This window comes from Epargyreus clarus, unplaced genomic scaffold (genome assembly GCF_041222505.1).
Source record: "Epargyreus clarus isolate Ecla_fem2 unplaced genomic scaffold, WU_Ecla_fem_2.2 ptg000021l, whole genome shotgun sequence".
NCBI classification, from domain to species: Eukaryota; Metazoa; Arthropoda; class Insecta; order Lepidoptera; family Hesperiidae; genus Epargyreus; species Epargyreus clarus.
Genome location: NW_027332228.1, coordinates 2002271 through 2027204, shown reverse-complemented (window position 1 = coordinate 2027204; position 24934 = coordinate 2002271). Strand labels below are relative to the sequence as shown.

The 24934-nt window shown below is 34.3% G+C and overlaps 1 protein-coding gene across 2 annotated transcripts; it reads right to left on the bottom strand.

Moving 5' to 3' along the window:
- Nucleotide 1: 1 nt before the first annotated feature.
- LOC140750620 (very long chain fatty acid elongase 7) lies at nt 2-23577 on the bottom strand. Of its 2 annotated transcripts, none has more exons than XM_073084286.1 (7): nt 23451-23577; nt 9339-9415; nt 5700-5887; nt 5178-5255; nt 3023-3112; nt 2580-2789; nt 2-2208 (listed from the first exon to the last, which is right to left on the bottom strand). In XM_073084286.1, the coding sequence occupies exons 2-7, from the start codon at nt 9391-9393 to the stop codon at nt 1780-1782; spliced, it is 1050 nt and encodes a 349-aa protein (XP_072940387.1). In that variant the 5' UTR covers nt 9394-9415; nt 23451-23577; the 3' UTR covers nt 2-1779. The 2 variants fall into 2 exon arrangements, with proteins under 2 accessions (XP_072940387.1, XP_072940386.1); XM_073084285.1 differs by lacking the exon at nt 23451-23577 and adding an exon at nt 19855-20001.
- Between the last annotated feature and the right edge of the window lie 1357 nt (nt 23578-24934).

The following is a 24934-nucleotide window of genomic DNA, read 5'->3' as shown; positions in this document are numbered from 1 at the left end:
AAAAATTACAAATGGCCACCTCTTAATATTAATATTAAGAGCTCATATTTTACCAGTTTTTTTTTCATCATTTTGGAAGATATTTTCATGATGTCAAATGAAAAATAAATAATTTTTTTTTGGCCCACCCTAATACATACACAAATATGTACGCCTTAAAAACATTACGCTCCGTCATCTGGTAGAACAAAAAGCATTCTGCTAAATACGACAACACATTTTATTAAATAAGATTAGCCACATTCATGACTTTTACTATCAATGGTATTGAAATTCACTATAATGTAGTCTTCAGTATGATACAACGCGAGTAGTCTTTCTTTTTTTTGGGTACGAATTCTTGAAGCCCAATCTAATTACATTCCATATATTATGCATTACCTTTGTACGATGAAGAATAAAAATTACAAATTTTCTGTTAACTACATTACAATTTATTTAAAGTTCATGGACAGGTTTAACGAACAACCAGTATTATCTACTAAACATTACGATAAAGTATTTACTTAAGACAAAGCATACCCCGTCTTCCCGTTGCACTACTTATTTCAAACCCTTATAACTAATTAATTCTGAATTATTGTGCGGTCCATAATTACAGTAAATGTTCCATATACTACTACATAGTAAAGCGCATCATCTCACTGATTTATTGTTTATTATCCTTAAGGCCGATTACCGACGCAACGTACTTTCAACGTGATAACAAACATTTTGACGCATTAGGGCCTTATTCCGAGGGCTGTATTCGTATCACGCGCGTGTATGCCCACACGCTTGTTCCACCCGCATGCGTATTCTACCGCGCACTATTGAAATCAAGCGCTTCAATATCCTCACAACCTGCGTGCGTGATAGATCCATGATAGGAAACCTTTTCCTATCTATAGATGCAAAAGGCGTGCGTTTGGGACACACGAGTGGGCTTAACCCGTACGATAGGAAAAGGAAAATCCACACCAAATTGTTGCGAAAGTAGCTGGTATAATAACAGATTTTCGGTAGAAATGTACAAATGACGTCATTCACACCACAGTCTCTGTATATATTCTGGTTAGAGGCATATTGTGTATTTATTTAGAGCCTATGCAACAGTACCCTTTTTAACACGAGATGTATAGATACACACGCATAAAACGCACATATTCATCTAGAATAATAATGTTTTCATTTTAAAAACTACAAAACACGTCATGTCGGTATTCGTCTCAAGTAGTATGAATTTAAATCCAAGCAAGCTCTTATCAATGACATATAATTTATTACTACAACAAATGGTCACATTTTTTACACAATAGCGACAAAGGTAAAGCTCCAATGATGATATGCACAAAATACTGTTTTGTGGCGCTAAATAAGTGTATTGTTATAGAATTCATGGCACTTTGGATGGAAATTTAATTGACAATAAATTATGAAAGAAACATTTCTTGATCTTCTTATTTATGTAAGTCAGTAGTTAAGGAGTACTAAATAAGATTGTATATTTCAAAATAACTTCTGTTAATACAAATATGATAGTTATAACAATTCACTTATTTAACCCCAGATATTGTCAAAACATGCAAAACTTTGGCCGGATCTATTGAATTAAAAATAACGCTGAAGTCTTTAAATTTAATTTACAAATTAGTCCTAACCTAAAAGATCATAGTCTCAAAACTTCCCTTGTCTCTATGTTTAATAACCTTAAGGCTATTTAGTTTAAAATTTCCATCATCATCATCACAAACATCAGTCTCAAAAGAACCATCTATATATTATTTTAACGGTAAATAATCATTTCTTTATTATACTGTCGAAATCTAATTGAGGTTCATAAGCAGCTTTGGCGGTTCTTCGTGTGAGATAGACTTTTCCATCCTTGATATAATCTCCACAACCTTTATTAACTTCATATGGTATGTCTTCTAGGTTGGGAGCATTCTTACAATTATCTCCACAAACACCATTCTCTTTCTCCTTACATTTCTCTGTCACTCCATTCTGCTTGACTCCATTTTTCATGCCATTCTGTGCATTCTCTTTGTGAGGTTCTTTGGCCGCTAACCTTGCTTTGGATTTATAGCTCTTAGAGTAAAAGTTGAGGAACAGTATCAGAAAGATAGTTACGTTAGTAGATATGAAGTAGGTGAAGCCAGTGGCATACTGGCAGCGTGGTGAGAAGTACGTCCAGGCGCAGTAAGAGAGCATAAGTACGAACTGGATCTGAAATGATAACAAGGTATTGTAAGTCTATGTCAATGTAGTGGTTTGCTTTTAAAACCATATTTGCAAGTTAGTGTAGATGCTAAATATTTATTTAAACATATAAATGATTTGATATTGAAGTATCTTAAATTTAATTTCGAAGCAAACATTTATTACCTTGAGGACAATACAGTATGTAAAAATGAGTTTTAATAAATACTTGTCTGAGAATCAAACTCAGAACCCTCGGTATGCCAGATCGCTAATATTCTGCTGGATTATTATTCTGCTAGCGGTCTCGCCTAATGTAGTTAATTTTTATCTTAATGTATTTTCACTAATGATATTATTCCAATTGCTAATTTAACAAAGCCAAATAAAATACTCACCAACTGCATGGTTGTAACATATTTCTTCCACCACAAGTACTTCTGAAACCTGGGGCCGAGGCCTGACAAAAGGTAATAGGTATACATGACGACATGAACAACAGAGTTCAGAAGAGCGAGCACTGCACCCTCTCCGCTTGCTGCGAACTTCAGGTAGCTCCAAGAGTACAAAGCCATTATAACATGATGGTAGACGTGGAGGAAAGTCATCTGGAAAACAGTTGAAACTTAAAATTTATTTAATATAGGTTAGTGAACATTATATGCAATAAAAATCATGTCCTTGTAATAGCTACAGGGTGTAAATAACAAAGCAATCTTTAAAAAATCTTCTTGTATAAATTTAAACATACATTCCGATAGTGCGTTCACCGATGAATATTAAGAGTTGTATGAAACGTTGTCATATTTCATAAAAAAATAATTATATTGAATGAAACTACCTGTTTGTCTTTTTTTCTGAGTACGAAGAACACAGTGTCAAGTAGTTCGGTGAACTTCGCAAAGAAATACCACCAGCCCAAATCTAGCAACTGTAACACGAAGAAAATATTTTATAGTAAGTATTAGTGAATTACGTCGGTAATGAAATGAAACATTTTCTTTAATATGCCTAAATATTCTTCTAAATGGACAAACTCACTCTATTCAACAAATTCTACGATTTAAAGTGGATATTTGTTACCACTCAGCAATGTCGGAAATCTTGATGATGATATGATTTTAGACTAAAATTATCGCGGAATTGAGACATTTTATAATGTAACGGGTTTCGCCGTGACCACGATCCATGCAACTGGGTCGAAATATCGGCAATAAAGAAATTAAAAAACGCATATCGTGAGTATAAGTTACATAATAAAATGTTGATGATGATATTGCATAAAAAGGTGTTCTATGGTGTAAAGGTTATAACTAAGTATACAATTAAACTCCTTTCTTACTAAGATACGATAAAAATAAATAAAGGTATGAAATGTTAAACCATCTTTAAGAAACATTTTAAGTAGGTACAACGACTTTCCCAATAAAGTACCTATATGTAAAATAAGGAGAGTCTACTGTGAGGTAGTAAAAAATAGGACGCATCGATAAATCTGATTACTGTAACCGAGTAACGTCAACGATATGTAAATCGGTTTCGGGTATTCCCGACAAATCGATAGTTCTAGAAGAAGTCACGAATTCAATAATTCGGTGATACTGCGATGTCTCTCTCTTTAGTCGCTCCCTCAAAGCTGAGGAGCGTGACCTCTTTGCTGTATAGTGTTTTTCAGAGATTGTTATCAGTGGCTTGGTGTATTGCCTCGCTAAATGCTATATTTATGTTGATGTTGCGATACCGGGTCTGAACATTATTTGGGATACTACGATGTATAGCGTGAACGTTAAATTTAAAGCAGAAGTGTGCCCGTATAAGTTATGAGTTAAACGTAAGTTTAAGTCGTATTATTGTGTCCGATTATAAAGGAGATAATGAAATTGTTTTAAACAATAGTACGAAGTTCCAGTCAAATAGTAAGAAGTAGACATATGACAAAGCAGATAGGAATAATTTACTCGTAAGTTGAATTGCCTAAAATTTTACTCGAACTTTTAACAGTTATTTAAAATGTGCAAATGCTGTTAATATGTAAGAAAAACATAATCAAAATTTATAAAACTGAACTGGATAGAGAACAGTCTAATAACGATGACGGTATGCAAATTGCTAACGATGAATCGATTGGTTGATGGGAATCACGCATGCAATACGTACGCCAAAGTGGGTTTTTACATTCTTAGGGTTTCGTATGCAAAAAGTCAAACGGGACCCTATCACTAAGCCCTAGACCCTATCGCTGTCTGGGCGTCTGTCCGTCTGTCACATGGCTCTATCTCTTGAATAGTAATATAAAGACACTTGAAATTTTTACAATGTACATATAATGTTAGCCGCTATAACAACAGATACAAAAAAAAATCATGAACATTTGGTGGTACGGAAGCCTCCGAATTATTGTATTTGGTCAATCCTATTTTTGAAAACGAGAAACAAAGTGATAGAAAGGAAACTGTATCATTTATATCTATTGTGCCGAATCAACGCATACAAGCACCGGTTTCTTTATTATGAGCAATTTTATCGTTGCAACGAAATATTTTTGGAGGCTGCTTTAAAATTTCAAAACATTTGTCCAATTTTGACTTATCTTCCTATAATTCATTAAATGGTTAAATAATGACCTTTGGTGATTAAAATTAATTAAAAAAAGTATTAACTTTTGTCTACTAACGCCCCTTCGTAGAATCATTTGCAAGAACACGTATAAGTAAAATTACAACTTCCTTTATTAATACCTCTTTATGCACAAGCACATCATCATCACCCACAGTTCTATTGTAAGAATAAAAGACAATAGCTAGGCTTTAGGCAGACCGTAGTTTACCACTTTCTCAAATCTTTAATATTAAATCTTTATGATAGTCTTCACAACTTTGACTATATACAAAAACATTGATAAGCCTTGGATATCAAACCTGGATCCACACGTGGATCACTTGGATATTATTTAATAATAACTGAAAGTATATACTGTTTATTGTATGTAGCCTTACCATAGGATTCTGTGTATTGGACGGATACCGACACCCTGCATACAATATACCATCTCTGAAGAGATTTAGTTTGAAAACCTGGAAAAATATTACAATATAATGTAAAGTAATTCGTATTATATAAACTATTCGTAATTTAATATTAGTTCATCATATTATGAACATGAATGTAGTACCAATTGTGAAATAATGTTATAATAGAGTGATAAAGGACAAATCAACATCATTCTTGATGAACAGATTATTGCTATGTGTTATAATATATTTTAACAGAATTTATAAAATTATACACTTATTCTAGCCATATTAAACTATATAAAAAGCCATACAAGCCATTTTTAATTATATAAAAACACCTAGAGGAAGGCTATGGAGGCATCATGGTTATATCTAATTCTGTGGGATATGTATGCCTCAGTAACGTATCTGTTGTTGACTCCAATCTATGATAACAGTTGTCTAAGAGTTGTGTATAGCCACTTATTTTCGATTGAACACGCTGACATAACATCGAAATCCTACCTTAACACATAACATCGCAGCCAGGACCACCTGAGCGGCGTTGTAGTAGCTGAGGAGCTTGTGCATCTTCAACGGCTGCCGGTTCTTCATCACGCGCGGTCCCACCCTGATGAAGATGAGGTACGCCACCACCACGGATATGATCGGCATCGGGCTGGACATCATGAACCAGGAATCCACCAACGCACCTGGAAAAATATGCGAAACATTTAATAATACAAACCCGGATAAAAAAGGATTTTCTCTTACCTATCCCAAAAAAGTGATTATTTTTGACGTAATTTTGACATTAAATCTTATTTACTCGTATAATGCTGCATTCATAAGCTTGGCATTTGCAACTCCAAGCCGTTACAAACGCACAAACGTGTGGACGTGCCGCAAGCGCTTGCGGCAAATTCTCTTTGATTCAAAACCGAACCTCCATTGGATCGAAATGCTTGCAAATCTACAAGTATCCTTTATAAGTAAGTTAAGTAAGCTTTATCCGCGCTTTAAATTTTTTAACGGTTTGTTGATGTTCGGCAAGCGGGCGGACGCGGCAATATACCCACAAGTCTCAAGTGATAAGGTTGTACACACACGGTCAATTAAATAACGTATTAATTAACCATTGTGCAACGATGTGCAATTGGTTTACATTTTACGATTGGCGCGCTTTTACCAAATATATATATTTTTTTAATTAGGGCTTAAGTGGATCTTGTTAGCCTTCTTGACAACATTAAATAGATATATCAATTGAATATTTTTTTCATATATTATGTAATCTCCTATATGTATATTTTATAGTAGGCAGAAAGATAGGTATAGTCTGATTCATAATTAGGTGTCCAAAATGTAAACAAAGGTGTTGACCTATCAAGAAAATATGTTTCAAATGGTAGTTTCTTATTTTTGACAATATTAAATTAATACAACAATAATAAAATAATAATCTAAATAAATTAAGATCAATTCAAATTTTCTAATATTTATATTACCTCAATTTCGTTCCATACAGTAATAATAATAAAAAACAAGGTTTATGGTAGAAAATTAAAATCTGATAATTATGAATCAGACTATAGTATCTTATAGGTAATTTTATGTGTTGTTTTTATATGGCTTACTTATGATTAAAAAGAGCTTTTAAAAATATACAATTAAATACTGTAAAAAATACGGGTAGATGCGAATATCAAAGCTGCCAAGATATGAAATATGAAATGAATAGTTTAAATATAAACAGAGTATAACATGAAAGCAACAATTGATCTTTGCGAGTACATAACTGTTGGCACACATGAAGTGTGTAAACTTCCTTACACTAATACAATGCATACATTGCTTTATGTGTATTACCGATACATTTTATAACACATTCAATAAAGACTGCCTAGCCTAAACATAAAAAGGCTGTTTTCATATACAAACCCCAACACACAAATATACGAAAAATTTTCAGTTTAATCGCACCAGTTGAACGCCCGTGTGTACACAGCCTAACGAATACGCTAGTAATCCACTGCAAAGCTACTGCATTGCGAATTGACGTAACCGTCTGGCGAATCCTGTACGAAACTTTCGTTCCATAGCTTGTGTATGAAAAATTCAATACACTTCTTTTGACTAAGCCATATTACCTGCCTATGTTTATTTTATGTACCCATTCAAGTCAAAGGCTTCTTTTGTAATGAAAAAATTAAAGGAGCCATTTATAATTATATCGAATTTCGGTATGGTGCAGAACCTATTTTTGTTCTATAAAAATAAAAGTCAGCAACAGTTCGACGACCCGCGTGGCGGAACGGTCACCATACCGGTCTGACGCGCAAAGGATCCCGGGTACGATCCCCGACCAGACAGATATCTAAATGATGAATTAAGATTTCATTTTCTGGGTCTGGGTGTTTGGGTATTTGTCTATGTGTGTGTCCATGGCACCCACGACACAGGGAATACTAGTGTGGGGCTGTGAGTGTAGAAAGCGTTTTATTTATTTATTTAGTTAGGAAGGACAGATAGTGATTTGTGGTTGAAACTCAAGCTCTCATTTGAAACCTTTGGAGGGTCCGAGAATCGAAACCCAGGCACGCAATTACGAATTTTTCAATTGTTATGTAAGTATTAGGACTTAAGCCTAGAAAATCATTAGGAAACCTATATGTCTGAGAGGTATTTTAAAAAGTTCGTAGCCAGCATCGGGACTATAATAGGTTACATGGTTACATGAGTAAAGAAAAGGAATGAATAGGTTAACGACCTTTGCACTTTTGTCCATGATCCATTAACCCATGCCACTCCTGCTCTGTTTTACAAAGTGTGAGTTGTGATTCCGTGAGCTTTGTGGAGCCCTAGTAAAAAGAGCTATTTAAACTTAAAAAAAAATAATGAAAGGCGTTTGATCACCTAATTAATATAAAATATACTTGTTTTGTACTTAATGATGTATTTAAGTGAAACATTATAAAAATACAGGGTATTTTTGTTATTCAATTCAATTTGTAACATTATAAAACATATGCAGTACACGTATGCCGTGAAAAATATTAAAAATTGCACTACCGGTTACATTTTATTACTCATGCATGATAACATAAATTATGTAAAAAATATGTATTGATAACGTAACAAAAATAAACAGCTGGGATCTGCAAGTACTACATATAGTAGTTGCATTAAGTAGGTATGTAAAAAGTAAATATTTTCTCTTTATGCTAGCTGACCCGGCAAACGTGTTGCCATATAAATAAAAAGTTGTTAAGAGTGAACAACCCTTATCACTTAGGGTTATGAAAAATAGATAGTAGCCCTCGAGAATCGCTCAGACCTACTAAATATGCATATAAAATTTGGTGAAAATCGGTAAAGTCGGTTCGGAGGAGTACTAACATTGTGACACGAAATTTATATATAAGATATCTACGTAGGTATGTCATCATATTATAATAGGTATAATGTCTAGACTATACTCTAAACCTCGGCAAAACCTAATTTGATTAACCTTGTGGTGTTTCATATAAATTGGATTTGATACTTTTCGCGTCTATAAACTAGATAGTTTATTGTAGTCTACAAAAGGAATTAGAGAATTCCTTGCGACAGACATGACATAGATAAAAATATTTCGTATATAATCTTAATTTGATACTAATTTGACTATTTTTTAATTTTATAGGGATATATTATGCGGACATTTTGTACAATTAATGTTATTATTGGAATGTTCATCTCTATCGCTTTGTTGGGCATATACCTTCTCTAAGAGTAAGAAACATTTTGAATATTTGTACAACATATCTAGACGAATACAGGATTGGCTTTGAAGAAGATTTATTGCATTCTTTTGATAACTCTTAACAAAAATATTAACTATAATTTTTCATATAAAAACTTTCATAATTTCAAAATTAATTCATATAAAAATAAAATTTCATGTAATTATTGGGTATCGATTGCGAAACCATTCATAACACGCCGAATTACAGTAGGTCTCTATCCTTTTTACCTTAGTCTCAAAAGTGTGTGAAGTTTACCAATACACAGTTGGCCAACGCAGTGGACTATGACCTAACCCTTCTCATTCTGAGAGGAGACCCGTGCCCAGCAGTGGAATAGAAATGGCTTAAAAACGATGATGATGATGGAGGTACTTACTTTTTCCAATCTTCAACGAGTCGATGTATTTGTCCATTTTCTCCAAATAACTCATGGCTTCGTTTTCACTCTGATACCTGAAACGAGAAAATTATTAAGTCATTAAACGTCAAATTGGGCGCGGAAATGTCAATGTCAGATTATTTTTTCTACTTTAGGTAAAGTGATATATGCCAGTTACATCTTCGTGGTGAAAAGGTTTTTATTGTAATCATTAATTTTTTATCAAAAATATATTTTTTTTTTTTTTAATTCGCACAGAAGCTTATTCCTCATTGACCACCAGGGAAACGGGAGGTTTATGTCCTGTATCACCTTATAAGGCCTATACTACCCATACCCTAACATATCCTACTACGAGGCTTTCAATAAGATTTATCGTCTGTTATGAAACCAGAACCAGAAAACCGATGATTCTCATTCTCATTGTCAACCTCAAAAAAGTGCATGTTTTAACAGTGGCGGTTATTAATTTATAACATGACCACGCTTAACAACAAGTATATACGTAGAACATTCCCACATATCTGCAATGCCGTAAAAATCTTTTCAATTAATTAGCCACCCTATCGCCACCCTTCAAAATAAAATAAAAATATTCGGCATATTTGGTTGTCCCTTCAATTCAACCCTTTGCTTTCCCTTTAACCACCCCTTTACTTTGTAAATGCATTGTAAGACTTGACTTTTGTGAAAATCAAATTGCATACGTGGCTATATTCTTGATTTTCGAATGTAAGAGTTATTGATTGGATTGTTATTATACTGCCATACAGCAATATAAACTGTATCAGTACATATATTTAAATCTACACTAATATTATAAAGAGGAAAACTTTGTTTGTTTGTTTAGTTGTAATGAATAGGCTCAAAAACTACTGGGCCGATTTTAAGAATTCTTTCAACGTTCGAAAGCTACGTTATCCACGAGTAACATAGGCTATATTTTATTAGAAATATTTGATAAATAGATTTTGAGGCGGTACAAAGTTTGCCGGTTCAGCTAGTAAATAATAAAGGAAGTCCGGGATTTGAATACCAGTCACGATTGTCTGAGTTATCGTAGTTATGTGTATACTTGAAATTATTGAATTTTATAATCAGTTAACGGAGAAATATTTATGAGTTCCTAACTACTTCCATTGTGCATAATATTACGAAATATAATATGTTTAATCCTTTTAAAATTCTAGGTACGTATTTTGGCTTATAACGGAACCGAAATTGACAAAAGCTGACCCGTGACCATATTAGAAAACTGATCCATTGTACTATTTAACTGACCACTACGACACAAAACTTGTTCTAATTGTCTGAGGACAAGAAAAATTTGTCATCGAATTAGTCACGTAATGACAAAAGCTGATTTGAATAATGTATATTAGTCACATTGCAACAGGGAACGGTATTAAATTTTTTAGTCGAAAATGAAAGGGTCATCGAATGTTTTATTTTTTTCTATCCTAAAAAAGGACTAGATATTTGTAAATTCATTCATAGCTAAAAAACAATGTTTTTAAAAATCTAGGTATTACCATAAATATCAAACATCAATAAGAAAACGCTTTCTACACTCACAGTCCTATACTAGGATTCCCTGGGTCGTGTGTGCCATGGAAACTACACACACAAAATGATCTAATTCATCATTTACATAATCAGCCAACTGGGATTCGAACCTCTAATCTTCTGCGTATTAAATCGGTATGGAAACCGCATCGTCACGCGAATCATCAAAATTATTTATTTTATTTTAACTGACATTATTTTATGACCATTTATTTCACTTAGCCTAAAGTCCCCACAAAGTCGCGGGAATACGCTAGTATAGTTATAAGTACATCAAAAAGTAAACCAAGTATTTTAGGTTAACAAATCGAGAAATAACGAGCTCAAACAATACAAACGATTGGCACACTGACCCTATGTAGCTGTCGACGCATCTAATAATCTAAGGCTTTATAACTCTATCGAGGCCTAGAAAGGGCAATTTTCACTCTATCACAAAGCTTGACCGTGTCCGCACTGGAAACGTTCAACGGCGACTCTATTTCGATAATGTAGAGTCACAATTGCTACGATAGTGAAATGAAAATGCAAGGTTGTTGCACGGATCTGATGTGTCAAGTGTTAGTATTGTAGGACAGTAGAGACTAGAGACACTGTCAGTTTGATATTTGTCGGATATTTATCGTACTTTTATTAAAGTTGAAGATCTGCACAAAAATAATTGCAATATCTTATTAACTTGATATAATATCATATTATTGTGTAATATATATATATATATATATATTTTTTAATTAAACTAAGCTGCTTAAGCTATTCAAAACTTGTATACTTTGATAATTATAATCTAATAGCCTACATGAATTCGGTTAAATGGCTTAAATATTGGCAGATCTTCCCAGAAAATCCTATTTAATTTGCCTCGTCTCGTAGAACCAAAATACTTAAAATATATCGATCAAAATTATACATATATACTCACAAGAAATTCATGACTTGGCAGTTTTTAATTAAATTTTAGCTACTTAACTGTCCAAAACGTGCACATCGATCAAAATATAACGAGAATATTAGAAATTCATATAAAGACTACCACAAATGACAAATATAGATTTACTTAAATATCTGTCCCATTTATAACGCAAATTTGGTTACCCCACAGTGATTCGTTCAACACTAACACTATAAGGTTTCCCGGTTATCGGCCCTTATTGTATTCCTGGCCGATAGCCCTTATTGTATTTAGAAAGCGAACCAAAAAGATGATTGTTTTGTACTTAACTCTGCGCTCATACGAAATAATGGAAGTAGTAGTCGTAAATGTGATCGCGGCAAAGGTGATGTGTTTAAGGAATACATGCCTTTTAAACATATGTTAGGGACTTGTTAGAACGATCCCTTTGTTAATGAAATTGTATGTTTGTTGTGTGTGGATTTTTAGCTACAAAATTTACAGAGAAAGCATAAGCTTAAAGGGCACAACTGCACCATTTTTCAAGTTTTATTACAATAAAAGGGCATATTGTGAGATATGACTGTTATTTCACCTTATTATTCATATTATTCATTATTCAGCATATTCGCGGTATAAATCGCAGGCACTTTTGATTTTTCAAATTTAATTGCGTATTAGAAATGAATTATTATTTACTTAAACTGCGAAGGTAAGCATCGAGAGGAAACATACACATAATTTTTTAAAAAGTCCTTAAATGTGTGTGAATTATATCAATACGCACATCGTAAATACTAATAACTATTCAGTATTCGTTAATACGAATTAATAGACTTCACAATTCTTTGAGAGCTTCTTTTTTAATTTTAGGCATGTAGGTTTTCTTAAGATATTTTGGTTTTCCGTTTACAGCAAGCGATATTTAATTTGTAACACGTACATAACTTTTTAAAATAGCGTAAGTTTGAAAAGGTGCGTGCCTGGAATTTGAACTTCGGATCCTATTAAGAGACCAAGAATCAACCTCTAGTTAGTATATTCGACTATATTGAAGGTGGTAGAACCCTTTGTGGTTCGACTCTGGCGGCACCACCGCCACACCTATTTCTACCTAATAACAGCAGTTTTAGGCGCTGCTGTGTTCCGTTTTGAAGGGTGTGATCCGCAGGGGTAGCGGCGCATCTGTGGCCGACCTCAGGTAGGAAAATCTAATTCTATCGGGGGTTGATTACAGATGTCCATGGGCGGCAGTAGCCACTTACCATTAGGTGGACTGTATGCTCGTTTGCTACTCCTATATTATAAATAAATATAAATATATATATATTCCTACAGATAAATCATTATGTCGTTTGTAACAGTTCTAAACAAACACTAGTTATTCGACGCCCTCATTCGATTCAGTAAATCAATGTATTTATTCTTTTGTCTTATGTTACAAAATAGTCTTGTCTGAAGTTTAGTAAGCTAATTTATTACAAGGTTTCGTCACATTTTATATAGGTAACACACTTTTGTTCGTTTGTTTATAACGATTTGCTCATAGTATGATATGAGTGTTTTCATATGCATTAGTGGTTAAAACTCCGCCTCTTAATCGGGGGACAAAATTTGAATCCCACGCATCTCCAATTTCAGAAATATCAAAAAAATGCATATTACACATTTAATTATTACATGTTATAATAGTGAAGGAAAATGTCACGGGAAAACTTACTCGTCTGAGAGTTATTAAAAACGTTCACAAAGGTGAATAAAGTGAAATTCTTTTTAATTAAAAGCGACGTTAGTTAAATGCGGCAAATTGGTAGAACTCTTTGAAGTTCGACTCCGGTACCACCGCCACAACTATTTCTGCCTAATAACAGCAGTGTTAAGGGCTGTATTCTAGTTAGAAAGTTATGATAGCGGTGGTAGTGAGCTCTTGTGGTCTCTGGTAAGAATTTAGTATTATCTGGGCTTGATTAGGGATGTCCACGGGCAGCAGTAGCCACTTAGCATCAGGAGAACTACAAGCTTGTATGCTACTCCTGTAGTATGCCATGGTGTGTTCATTAAACCATTTCCCTCAAAAATCGAATTAACCTCAATTCTGACGTATACTCCAAACCATCCCCAGTAGTAGCGAGAAAGACTACAACTCATAGTATCATATATGGATTATATACAAATGATTAAATAATAGTTTATTGACATTTACGAGAAATATAAATAGCATTGTCAATTAAAGTAAAACTGCTCATTAGGTCAGAAATAGTAATAGTTAGTAAGTACAGAAATAGTTCGATGACGTAGGTGAGGTGCCTACGGTGTTTATCGTAATATCAAGCCCGGTTTCACCCCTCCCCTTACCATGAATATATTTATCGACCAAACGTCACGTTTTTAAACGTAACTAGATTTAGTTCGTATAAAAATGTGACGTAAATATAGCATGTTTACGGAAAGTACGAGTAATTATAAGGGTTTTATACTTTAGCTCCATACTGGGGTTTCGGATCATGGGTGCTATATGCACACAAAAATAAATGTGCTATATATATGCATATATGTATGCGTAACTATGTGCACAAAAAACATATATCGAGACCCAGAAAATATTTTTTAGAAATTTAGATTTTTTTGGCCGGGAACCAAACTCTGAATCTTTTGCATGTGACACTGATTGACCAACCTATTATACTCGTATAATATGCAATACTTGACGCCGATTAAAAATACACAATCACTCCATTCACACCTTTCTAGCAAAACATAAAAATTCCATCACAATCTCTCTCTCATCGAACCCTCTCTCACCACTGGTTTCAATGATGTCATAGGATGCGAACCAACTTAGTCTTCAAAGGTAGTTCAGTGACCAAACTTAGATACAACTCCAATCCCATTTGGGGATGATTAAAAATTTCCATGAATGAACGGCATATCCGTTGCCACTTCCATTTCATAAAAATCATCACTGATATGATATAACTCGGTTCTATAAAGTTTCGTCGCATTGCGGGTGCTACATTTTTCGAATTCAATTCAATCAGCGTGACCTTGACCCTTGCAAGTTCCTTCAGCTTTATAATGGATGTCTTCGACTAACAAGAAACTACTTGAAAGTTTTATATAACACTCGCAAAAGCTCGCGGCTTTCGCTAAGCTTTGGCTTCAAAGCTTTCAGATTTAAGCGTAAGCTTTTGTAAGCTTCATACATTTCATACGCTAATAAGATCTTTGTAGCATACAATGCAGGAATTACTTTCTTTTGATCCTTTTTTTACACCGTTTTGACCAATATTTTGGCTTTTTAAAGTCAAACGCCCACTGATGTATTTTTTTAAAATATTGACGTAGTAATCGAGCATGCAGAGATTGCATACATGCAATTGAGAAATCTTGAAAAAAAGTTTTCAAAAGTATGTGAAGTCTACCAATTCGCACTTGGCCAGCGCGGTGGACTATGGCCTAATCTTTCTCATTCTGAGAGGAGACCCGTGCCCAGCAGTGGGACAGAAATGGGTTGATGATGATGATGGATCGTGCATGCAGTCCACCTGATGGTAAGTGGCTACTGCTGTCGTTCATAGGCACTAATAAACCTCAGATAAGATTAGATTCCTAGCAAATGTTGGTAACAGATGCATTTGTAATCCCTAGCTGGATTACTTCCTGAGATGTTTAGTATCAGTCCTTCTATGCCCGTCTACTGCTGAGAATTAATTTGGAACGTCTAAGGTATGTGCGTAGCCACACCCTTCATAACTAAAAACATGCTGTTAACATTTCTGTTATCAAATAAAAGAAGAAAATGAGTAGAGGTTTTAAATGCTCACGATATACTTTAAACTTGGCAGAAAAACATGCTTATTAAAAGGCTAAAGAACTGTGATTGTGGTTATAAGGGTTCATTAAATTTTCACGGTAATCACTCCCTTCCGTTTCATGATAGTACCAACATAACAATGACCGATTATTATCAATTCATGAGTGGTATTATTTATAACTAGCTGTGCCCCGCGATTTCACACCCGTTAAAAAGAAACACGGGCAAAGCTAGTTCTAAAATATAAGTAGCCTAAGTTACTCCTTATTACATCAGCTACCTGCCAATAAAAGTCCCGTCAAAATTGGTCCAGCCATTTCAGAGATTAGCCAGAACAAACAGGCAGACAGACAGACACTCCATAAAATAAAATTATTTATATGTAGGTATAGATGGAGAATTAAGGAAATGTATGTTGAATGATATATTAATCACTAGCTTTTATCTATCCCACGGGAACGGTACTATTTTGAGAAAAAATACCTATGACCTTTTTAAAGCCCTGACAACGTAAGTATGTACAAAATTACGTGACATTCGGTTATGTAGTTAAGACGTAAAAGTGTAGCGAACAAATATATATATATATTTTTAATATAGGAGTAGTAGACGAGCATGCAGTCCACCTGATGGTAAGTGGCTACTGCCGCCCATGGACATGTGTAATCAACCCCAGATAGGATTAGTTATTCCTACCTGAGGTCGGCCACAGATGCGCCGCTACCCCTGAGGGCTAAGCTGGAACGCCTCCGAAAAGTCTGTCTCCCTTACCACACCCTTCAAACCGGAACACAGCAGCGCCTAACACTGCTGTTATTAGGTAGAAATAGGTGTGGCGGTGGTGCCGCCGGAGTCGAACCGCAAAGGCAAACCACCTTTAATTTTGGTTTAAAGCCTGCCAAACAATGGAATTTGACAGTTGTTTCAGAGGAGCGTAATGTAAAATATCGCAACGATTTGTCTTATGAGAAGAACTTTCTTTCTTTGTATTTTTCCTGAAGAATCCTTTTAAATCTTACGATATATTTTATTATTTTAAGTATAATCACGACAGCAGTTTCTTGTAGACAATATGCTCAATGTATTAATTGTTACATTTCTCCGAACAATATGGGCGCGTGTCGAAGATGTCGTGTAAAAACCAAAACGTACTCCGAAGTTGAATTTTTCATTATTTTGTGTTTTCGGACTAATTTGAAACTTATTAAGACGCATGTTATCAATACCGAAGTTACTACTTTTGTAATGATCAATGAGCAATGATCTACATGACATTGATACTGCTATATTATTGTTAAATACGTCATCGCTACGCTTAATAACTAATTTGTAACGCCTCATGTTCACCTGAAAAATCTTGAAACAAACATTACAGCACTATTAATTACCACAACAGCTTAAAATGTGTAACGACGATCCCACCACTTGAACAAATTATAACACAATATTTTGTTAAATATACGCCATGATATCTTTATATTTATATGTATATATATTTCTTATGTGCGTGTGTATGTCACTGAACTCCTCCTAAACGACTGGACTGATTTTGATGAAATTTATTGTGTGTTCAAGGGGACTTGAGAATGGTTTAGATTCACAATTTAGTCCGTGGAAAAAGGTTTTTTTAATTAAGTTTTAATTTCGTAAGTAGTTATAGAATCGGAAACTATGCATTTGATCAAGTGATGATCTATAGCAAAGTTGTTGTCCAAGAGCCCACGAGGATTTGGGAGTTGGTAAGACCAATTTTCGACAGATGGCACCACTGTCATTCCAATGCAGGTACAAATTTTCTGTTTTATGTATGTCATATTATTTCTTTAAAATGCGGGCGGAGCCGTGGGCACAATAGTATCATATATATCATAATCATGATATATCATAATAAAATATGCAAACTTTATTTAACGTGCAAGTGTTTTTCAGAGTAACGTCTGGGGTTCAACGATCTACACACTATAGATGTCTGTCAAGGGTATGAACAATAGAAATGATACCTCATGCATACGAAGAGATACCTCAGATATTGTGCAATATCAATAATAGTAAATATTATTTAAAAGTGACCTATCACTTGCTTAAATGCTGAAGGAAAATATCGTGAAGAAACTTGAATAACTGATAAATCTTAAAAAAAAGTTTTTAAAGGTGAAGTCTACCGATACGCACTTGGCCAGTGCGGTGGACTATGGCCTAATTCTTCTCATTCTGAGAGGAGTCCCATGCCCAGCAGTGGGACAGTAATGGGTTGATGATGAAATAGAGAACAATATCACCGCAAACGAATAAGCAATGCAGTGTAAATAAGATATGTATGTTAATAAATTCATTTTAAGAATTGTTATAAAACAAAAAAAATCTCCTTGTAAACAGTACAGCCTATGTCACTCCTACAATTTACACAAATCCAACGACACCTCATATGTTAAAATTTGTTACGTTTGGGCTGTAGGGCTTTCCAAAAAATATAGTATGCTCAAAAACATAATCCTTTGAAATCAGATAATAAATAATTATAGTACAAACTAAAAACCACGCTAGAATGGCACAAGGAAAATCGTTAACCTGATTCCTGACGATCCTGATGAGATGAATGGGGTAAAATTATTAAAAGCGTGTATTGTCATCGATTCTTGGTAAGTGTTCAAAATTTTAAATTAATCGGACCGTTCAAAGTGGGTAAAAATCGAGTTCAAAGATTCCGTTACATACATACATACATACATACATACAACCCAAGCTAATAAAAGCGTGGTAAAAACAATGTTAGAGGGCGAATTAAATTTACATAGGTATACATATGTATAGGATATTATTGGTACAGAGGCTACGAGAAATAAAGATTATCCGTTTCAATACACAAAACTCAATTCCACTCATAGTACACAATATCAATTTCATTTTACGTGTACGTAATATATTTTTATTTACTTTGTATTCATATTGGTTACGAGGCACTCAGTTTTATATGAGTATTGTGTGCGGTAATCGAAACAGATTTAGTTCATGTAGGATGTCCTCGATGTAATGAGAAAATGGAGGACAAGCCCACGCTTCGAATTATCCGTCTAGTTCATTACCGGTGTTGGTAGCAACACGTTTGATTAACGAGAGATTAGTGTGTTGTTAGAGTTCTGTGAGGACTGTTACTAGGTGTACAGCGCTGGCCCGTTTGTCTTTAATAACGAGGTATATTTTGAAATTTTTAGGATTATGTTGGTAGAACAGGACTTTCACTTTGTTCATCATATATCATATATAAAAAATAAAAGTAAAAAATTAAAATGAGTTTAGAGAAGAAATGAACGCTGAATGAATAAAGTTTTTGAATGTATGTATGTCTTATTATTTGACACGCCGTGACGGCGTAACAGATGAGGTGTCGGTGAATTCGTCTAAATTCACCATGTTGTTATTACCGTTGACAAACAATAATAACTACAACTAATGCTTGTGGCACTAACCCTAGTGCACGAACTGTAAAGTTGAACAACCTTTGATAAAAATCGTTTGATAAAAATCATGCTCGTGTTATGTATCGCGAAACGACTGAAAGAAACCTACTTTTTTATTAAAACTACACAAGTATCGGAGTTTAGTACTACGGAACCTGATATGTGCCGGATCTGAGTCCGTCTCGGACTCTTCCGGTTATTTAAGAACCCGAAAGTATAATACCCGCTCCAAATAGGGCAATTTTGCACAAGTGAAGTTAAGGATAACAATCGTTTTGTATAACGTAATACATTTCAACTGCAATGAGGACAACGAACCTTGGCATAGAAATCAATTGCCCAAACACATCGGTTATTTCTAAAGTGGGTCGGGCACAGATCAAAACGTACAATGACAGATTCAAAAACAATTAAAATTTTGATCTTACAAAAACATACAAGTTTGTTTACTCCGAAGCGGTGATTTTTCGGAAATGCCTTCTATTGCTGTTGAATTATATTAGATTAAGGATTTCTATGAAAAAAAGCAAACCATTTAATTTCTGGGTTTTTTTTCGAGGTAGTGAATGTTGATTAAATATTAGTAGAATATTTGTAAACTTAAAATAATGTTTATTATTTATTTATTTATTATTTTGATCTACATCCGTATTTTTAAAACTACCCGACAATTAGAATCCAAAAAACAACAACAAAAAAATTATTCGCCAAAAAACATTTATTAATAAAAAAAAATACATGCTAAAATAATAAATAAAGCCTATTTTAAATTAACAAACTCACCCAATCATAACATCACTAGATAAACCCATATTTGGTCCAAACCTTGTCTCAAAAATAAAGGGTACTTTTAAAAATTATTATTAATAGATTTTAGAAATTATCGACCTAAATTCCCATTAGATGGATCACAAACGCGTCCTCTGTAAGACAAATACTAATTTGGAATACATCCAATGTCTAACCGTGGACTTCACTCGCCGGATATTAACCACAGTTAATAATAGGTAGAGAACAGATGCATTATGACATAATCTTGGCGAGTATTGCCAGGTTATGACCAGTGTTGCTACGACTAAATTAGATTGGTATGGAAATTGGTGTCTAAAGGACACATTCTTTTCCGAGTTTCAACTTAGTTCTCAGGGAGCAACGCTTCTGTGGCCTCAGGATGGAGTCTAATCTGATCTGAGGTATTAGAGGGTATCAGAGGTCTATGGGATGCAATAGCCACTAACCACCAGATGGACTGCACGTTTGATAGTTTCATAGAAAAAAAAATGATCGATCGCACTCGGAATAAATTCCAAAATTGTGCTAGGCAGTAGAAGACTAGAGTGGAAGGAAGTTATATTACCTTCAACATCATGAGGACTGAGGTTAACTTTTTTTATAATATAGGAGTATCAGACGAGCATGTAGTCCACCTGATGGTAAGTGGCTACGGCCGCCCATGAACATCTGTAATCAACCCCAGACAGGATTAGATATTTGTACCTGAGGTCGACCACAGATGCGCCGCTACCCCTGAGGACTAAGCTGGAACGCCTCGGAAAAGTCTGTCTCCCTTACCACACCCTTCAAACCGGAACACAACAGCGCCTAACACTGCTGTTATTAGGAAGAAATAGGTGTGGCGGTGGTGCCGCCGGAGTCGAAACCACAAAGGGTTCTACCACCTTCAAACGCATATTATACACATGAATTTGTGAGCAACTTATTTTGAACCCCAAAATAGAAAATGGACCTTACCCAGCTATCTATCAATCAAGCATACATACGTTTCTATCTCTGAATAGAGTTACTATTATCTTATTTGCAGACGCCGGATAAGAACTTGAAGAATTTTGGACAATTTAGTGAAAATGGGTTTTCTCTGAAATGCTTGGGAGGTGCCCAGGGATCCAAGTGTACTTTTTCTGGTAACTAACTATAATCATTAATTACATATGTACGCTGCGGCCCTTTGATATAGTGTATAGGAGAATCATATATGAATTTATTGCATATCGTTCAATTCATGTGTAGCACCCACGACATTTTAAATTAAATTACCATAGGAAGATCTGGATTCCTTGTGTTCACTTTTTACGGTCTTTTTGTGGTCTTCAGACGTCCTTCGAACTAAGACTAATCCGGAGATCTCCGGGCGGATGGCCACCCTACCCCTAAAGCGTAAAATAAAACGCCTCATAAATGTGTGACAGAATTCGTCACTGAACATAACCTCACTGATCGCTACATAGATATGTAGCGTTAGAGAGTAGAAATAGGTGTAGAGAACCTACTGCTACCTAGTTTAGTTGCGTTAGTTTATTTAGAGCTCGTCAGCCTTTGACAAATTTTAATGACTGCATTTTCAATAAACATCAAAAGGGACCTATTTAACAGATCTTCTGAAATACAAAAAATACGCAGGAGAACCTTTCATAGTATTAACATTATTTTATTTGAAGTATTTGATTTCATTTTAATATATATTACTAGATCACCCCCTTAAAACCTAATTTGCATTAATTTAATCAATCTTTAAAAAAATATATTTATATAAAAGTATACCGATATGGTACTAGACATAATAATCTTTATGTTGTCAGGTTTTGGTACCAATTTTTCAAATGACGCCCATACACGTGAAAAAAATATAACCCCATGGGTACATTATTATTTTTATATATTTTTTTGATTTTACATTTATGGTCCATCAACACGATTATGAGTAGTAGGATAATTAAATTAAAATTATAGAGGTATTAGTATTAGTATTCAGTAATCACAAAATATCTTAGTACTTAATCGTTACTCCGTGAGTAAATTCACGAATGTAAATTGCATAGGAAAATCGTAGGACAGCACGCAAATGGATGATTAGTGCAACTAATAACAATCGTTGTTACTAACTATATTGTGACTTCCAAATGTTAATTTTCACCTATAAATACCGGTTTTCAAGATTAATTTAAGTAATACTCTGTAGTGATCAATGGTCCCTGATTTATTTGTAAAAGACATAAAATTTGAAAGGTTCTACGTGAGGATGGAAGGATATGGATGTCGACTGACTTACATAATAAGGGGAATCCGCGAAATATCCAGCGAATGACGACCCGAGGTCTCCTATACAAATTAATTTTCGTAAAAAATCTGATGTCGTTTATGTCGGTCCTTTTTGAACAACACATAAAATCTATATCTATACCTTATATAAAAAATAAATACAAAAAATCTAAATTGGGTAAATTCTTTATCAAACTGTAAAACTAATATAATCTATAACTATTACTAAATATAAACTTAGATTGTAAAAATAACGCAGTGACGCAGCTTATTAAAACGATAAAATTACGTCGTACTCCTGTTATTTTTTGATGATAAAAAGAAGTCTGTCAAACGAACTGCGGAAAATTACACACATACTAAATGGAGTTATATTTTTTAAACTAAAAGCTTTTTATATTAGATATAGACCACACATTTTTATATTAGATACCTATGTAAGATATGCTATATATTTTATTAAGGAAATAATATTTTATTTTTTGTATGACCGCATAGGAAGACAAATACAGGATCAAGATATAACAAAAAATGTTATTATCGAAAAAAAAATATTTAAACTTTCTGTTATTCCTTGCGTAAAATTCTGAATTGTTTTACTCGAATTAAATTAAAATAAATGTATAGAAAAAAAATAATTAATAAGGTATTTTCATGATTTTGTGTTGTACTTGTCTATGTATTCTTATTATATCTATAAAAGTAATTATAACATTAAAAATTGTTTTTGTTCAAACATTTCACAATACAAAATAGATAGAATCACGATAGCGACGATCATAATAACTAATTCAACAAATAAAATAGGAATCGTGCTTTGTGAAGCTTTCGTTCATTTTGATAATTACATAAGCGTATAAAACTTACCGTAACTGTGTTCGTCCCTGAAGCATTTAAATGTACTGAAAACTATTTATTTATCACTGAAAATATAATTTTACATATTTTTTGGGGGTAATGCCTATATCAACAAATTTCACTGATATCCTGAAAATATTTGAGTTAATTTTCAGTTGTGTAACGCTGCAAGACGTGCTTAAAAGTGATTATTTAATTTGATTTTAAAGTAAATAATGCTAAGGCGTGCTGAAAATAAAATAATTAAGTCCTGAAATACTTAATTCAACACCCTTATAATTTTAATTCATCTAACTTTTGTCACTAAGCAAAACACTGATTACATTTTGTCTCTGCCAATCTGCACAAGGAAATTTTAAATCGGAAAATAATTTGCGTTACAACGAACTTTATGCGAGAGGAAAACTTCAAGGTCGCGCCGTGAGCGCGCGGTGTAAGTCGAAATGGATCCAAAGTTGACTTACCGCTGGATCCTACGTGTTGCCTACAGGACGCGCCGCACAGCACTGCGGTGTATCGACCGAGCCCGCGTGAAATAAGCACGCGACGTCTAAGAAACTTGCCCTAGTTAGAACTAAAGGAACCCTTCGTGGTTCTCCGGAGGCACCGGCTACACCTTTGCCGCCGCGTTATAGCAGCAGTGTTCAGCGCTCCTGTGTTCTGGATTGAGGAGCGCGAGGAGTTTCAACTTAGCTCTTAGGTAACAAGGCAATCGTCCGACTTTAGATAGGACTCCATTCCAATCTGGAATCGAAAACTTTGGGGTTCGATTGCAGAGGCACCACCGATACGCGTATTTCAGCATAATAACAGCAGTGTTCAGCGCTGCCGTGTTCCGGTTTGAAAGATGTGGTAAAGAAGATATTATATTTATCGAGGCGTTCGAACATAGTCTTTAGAAGTAGAAATACACCTGTGGCCCAACTAAGGTAGGACTTAACTCTTATTTGGATTAATAACAAATGTATTAAATTATTATCTTACATATAAAAATCTTGTGTCACAATGATAGTTACCGTACTCCTCCGAAACGGCTTTACCGATTTTCACCAAATTTTATATTCATATTCAGTAGGTCTGAGAATCGGCTACTATCTATTTTTCATACCCCTAAGTGATAAGGGTTGTTCACCCTTAACACTTTTTTATTAATATGGCAATGCAACGTTTGCCGGGTCAGCTAGTATACAATTTAGTCCGTGGGAAAAGATTTTTTTCATTAATTTTTAATTCGTAAGTAGTTATATAATCGGAAACTATGCATTTGATCAAGTGATGATCTTTAGCAAAGTTATTGTCCAAAAGCCCACGAGGGTTTGGGAGTTGGTAAGACCAATTTTCGACAAATGGCACCACTGTCATTCCAATGCAGGTACAAATTTTCCGTTTTATGTAGGTACGTCATATTATTTCTTTAAAATGCGGGCGAAGCCGCGGGCACCACTAGTATTATATAAAAATGTTTATGAGCGTCAGTGGCCACTTACCATCTGGTGGATCACTTCTTACTTTGGTAAATAAAAAATGTAGTAACAAATATAGGAATTATTGGTATTCCGAACGTCTGAATGTCTTGGCATTCCGTTAAAGGTACACTGAATATGGCGGTGGCAAAACGCACATTGTTATTGAATTGAAAGTTGGGAGGCATACAGCCCATCTGAAAGCGCCGTCGCCGAGATGAAGACTAAATTTGAACGATTCGTGTTTGTAGGCATGGTAAAGGTGGTAGAATCCTTCATTTCGCCTAATATTATATCCATTTCTACTCAATAACATCGATAATCTACGTGCTAAACACTATTGGGCTTTGATTTGAAGAGTTTAGTTGGAAATGTCATCAATTCTACATGAAGAGCCTTACTCAAATCTAATGTCTACATGCTTATTTGTCACTCTTTAAGCAAAAAATATGGGTATACCATATCCGATAAAATAACATGGGTTG

Bases quoted from the DNA above. Each gene is read 5' to 3' on its own strand.
- LOC140750620 (XM_073084285.1), bottom strand. From the start codon at position 19,883: ATGGGTTTATCTAGTGATGTTATGATTGG. The intron at 9,416-19,854 runs GTGAGTTTGTTA...TTCTCGTTTCAG, and splicing joins TCTAGTGATGTTATGATTGG to GTATCAGAGTGAAAACGAAG. The intron at 5,256-5,699 runs GTAGGATTTCGA...ATATTTTTCCAG, and splicing joins CTGCGATGTTATGTGTTAAG to GTTTTCAAACTAAATCTCTT.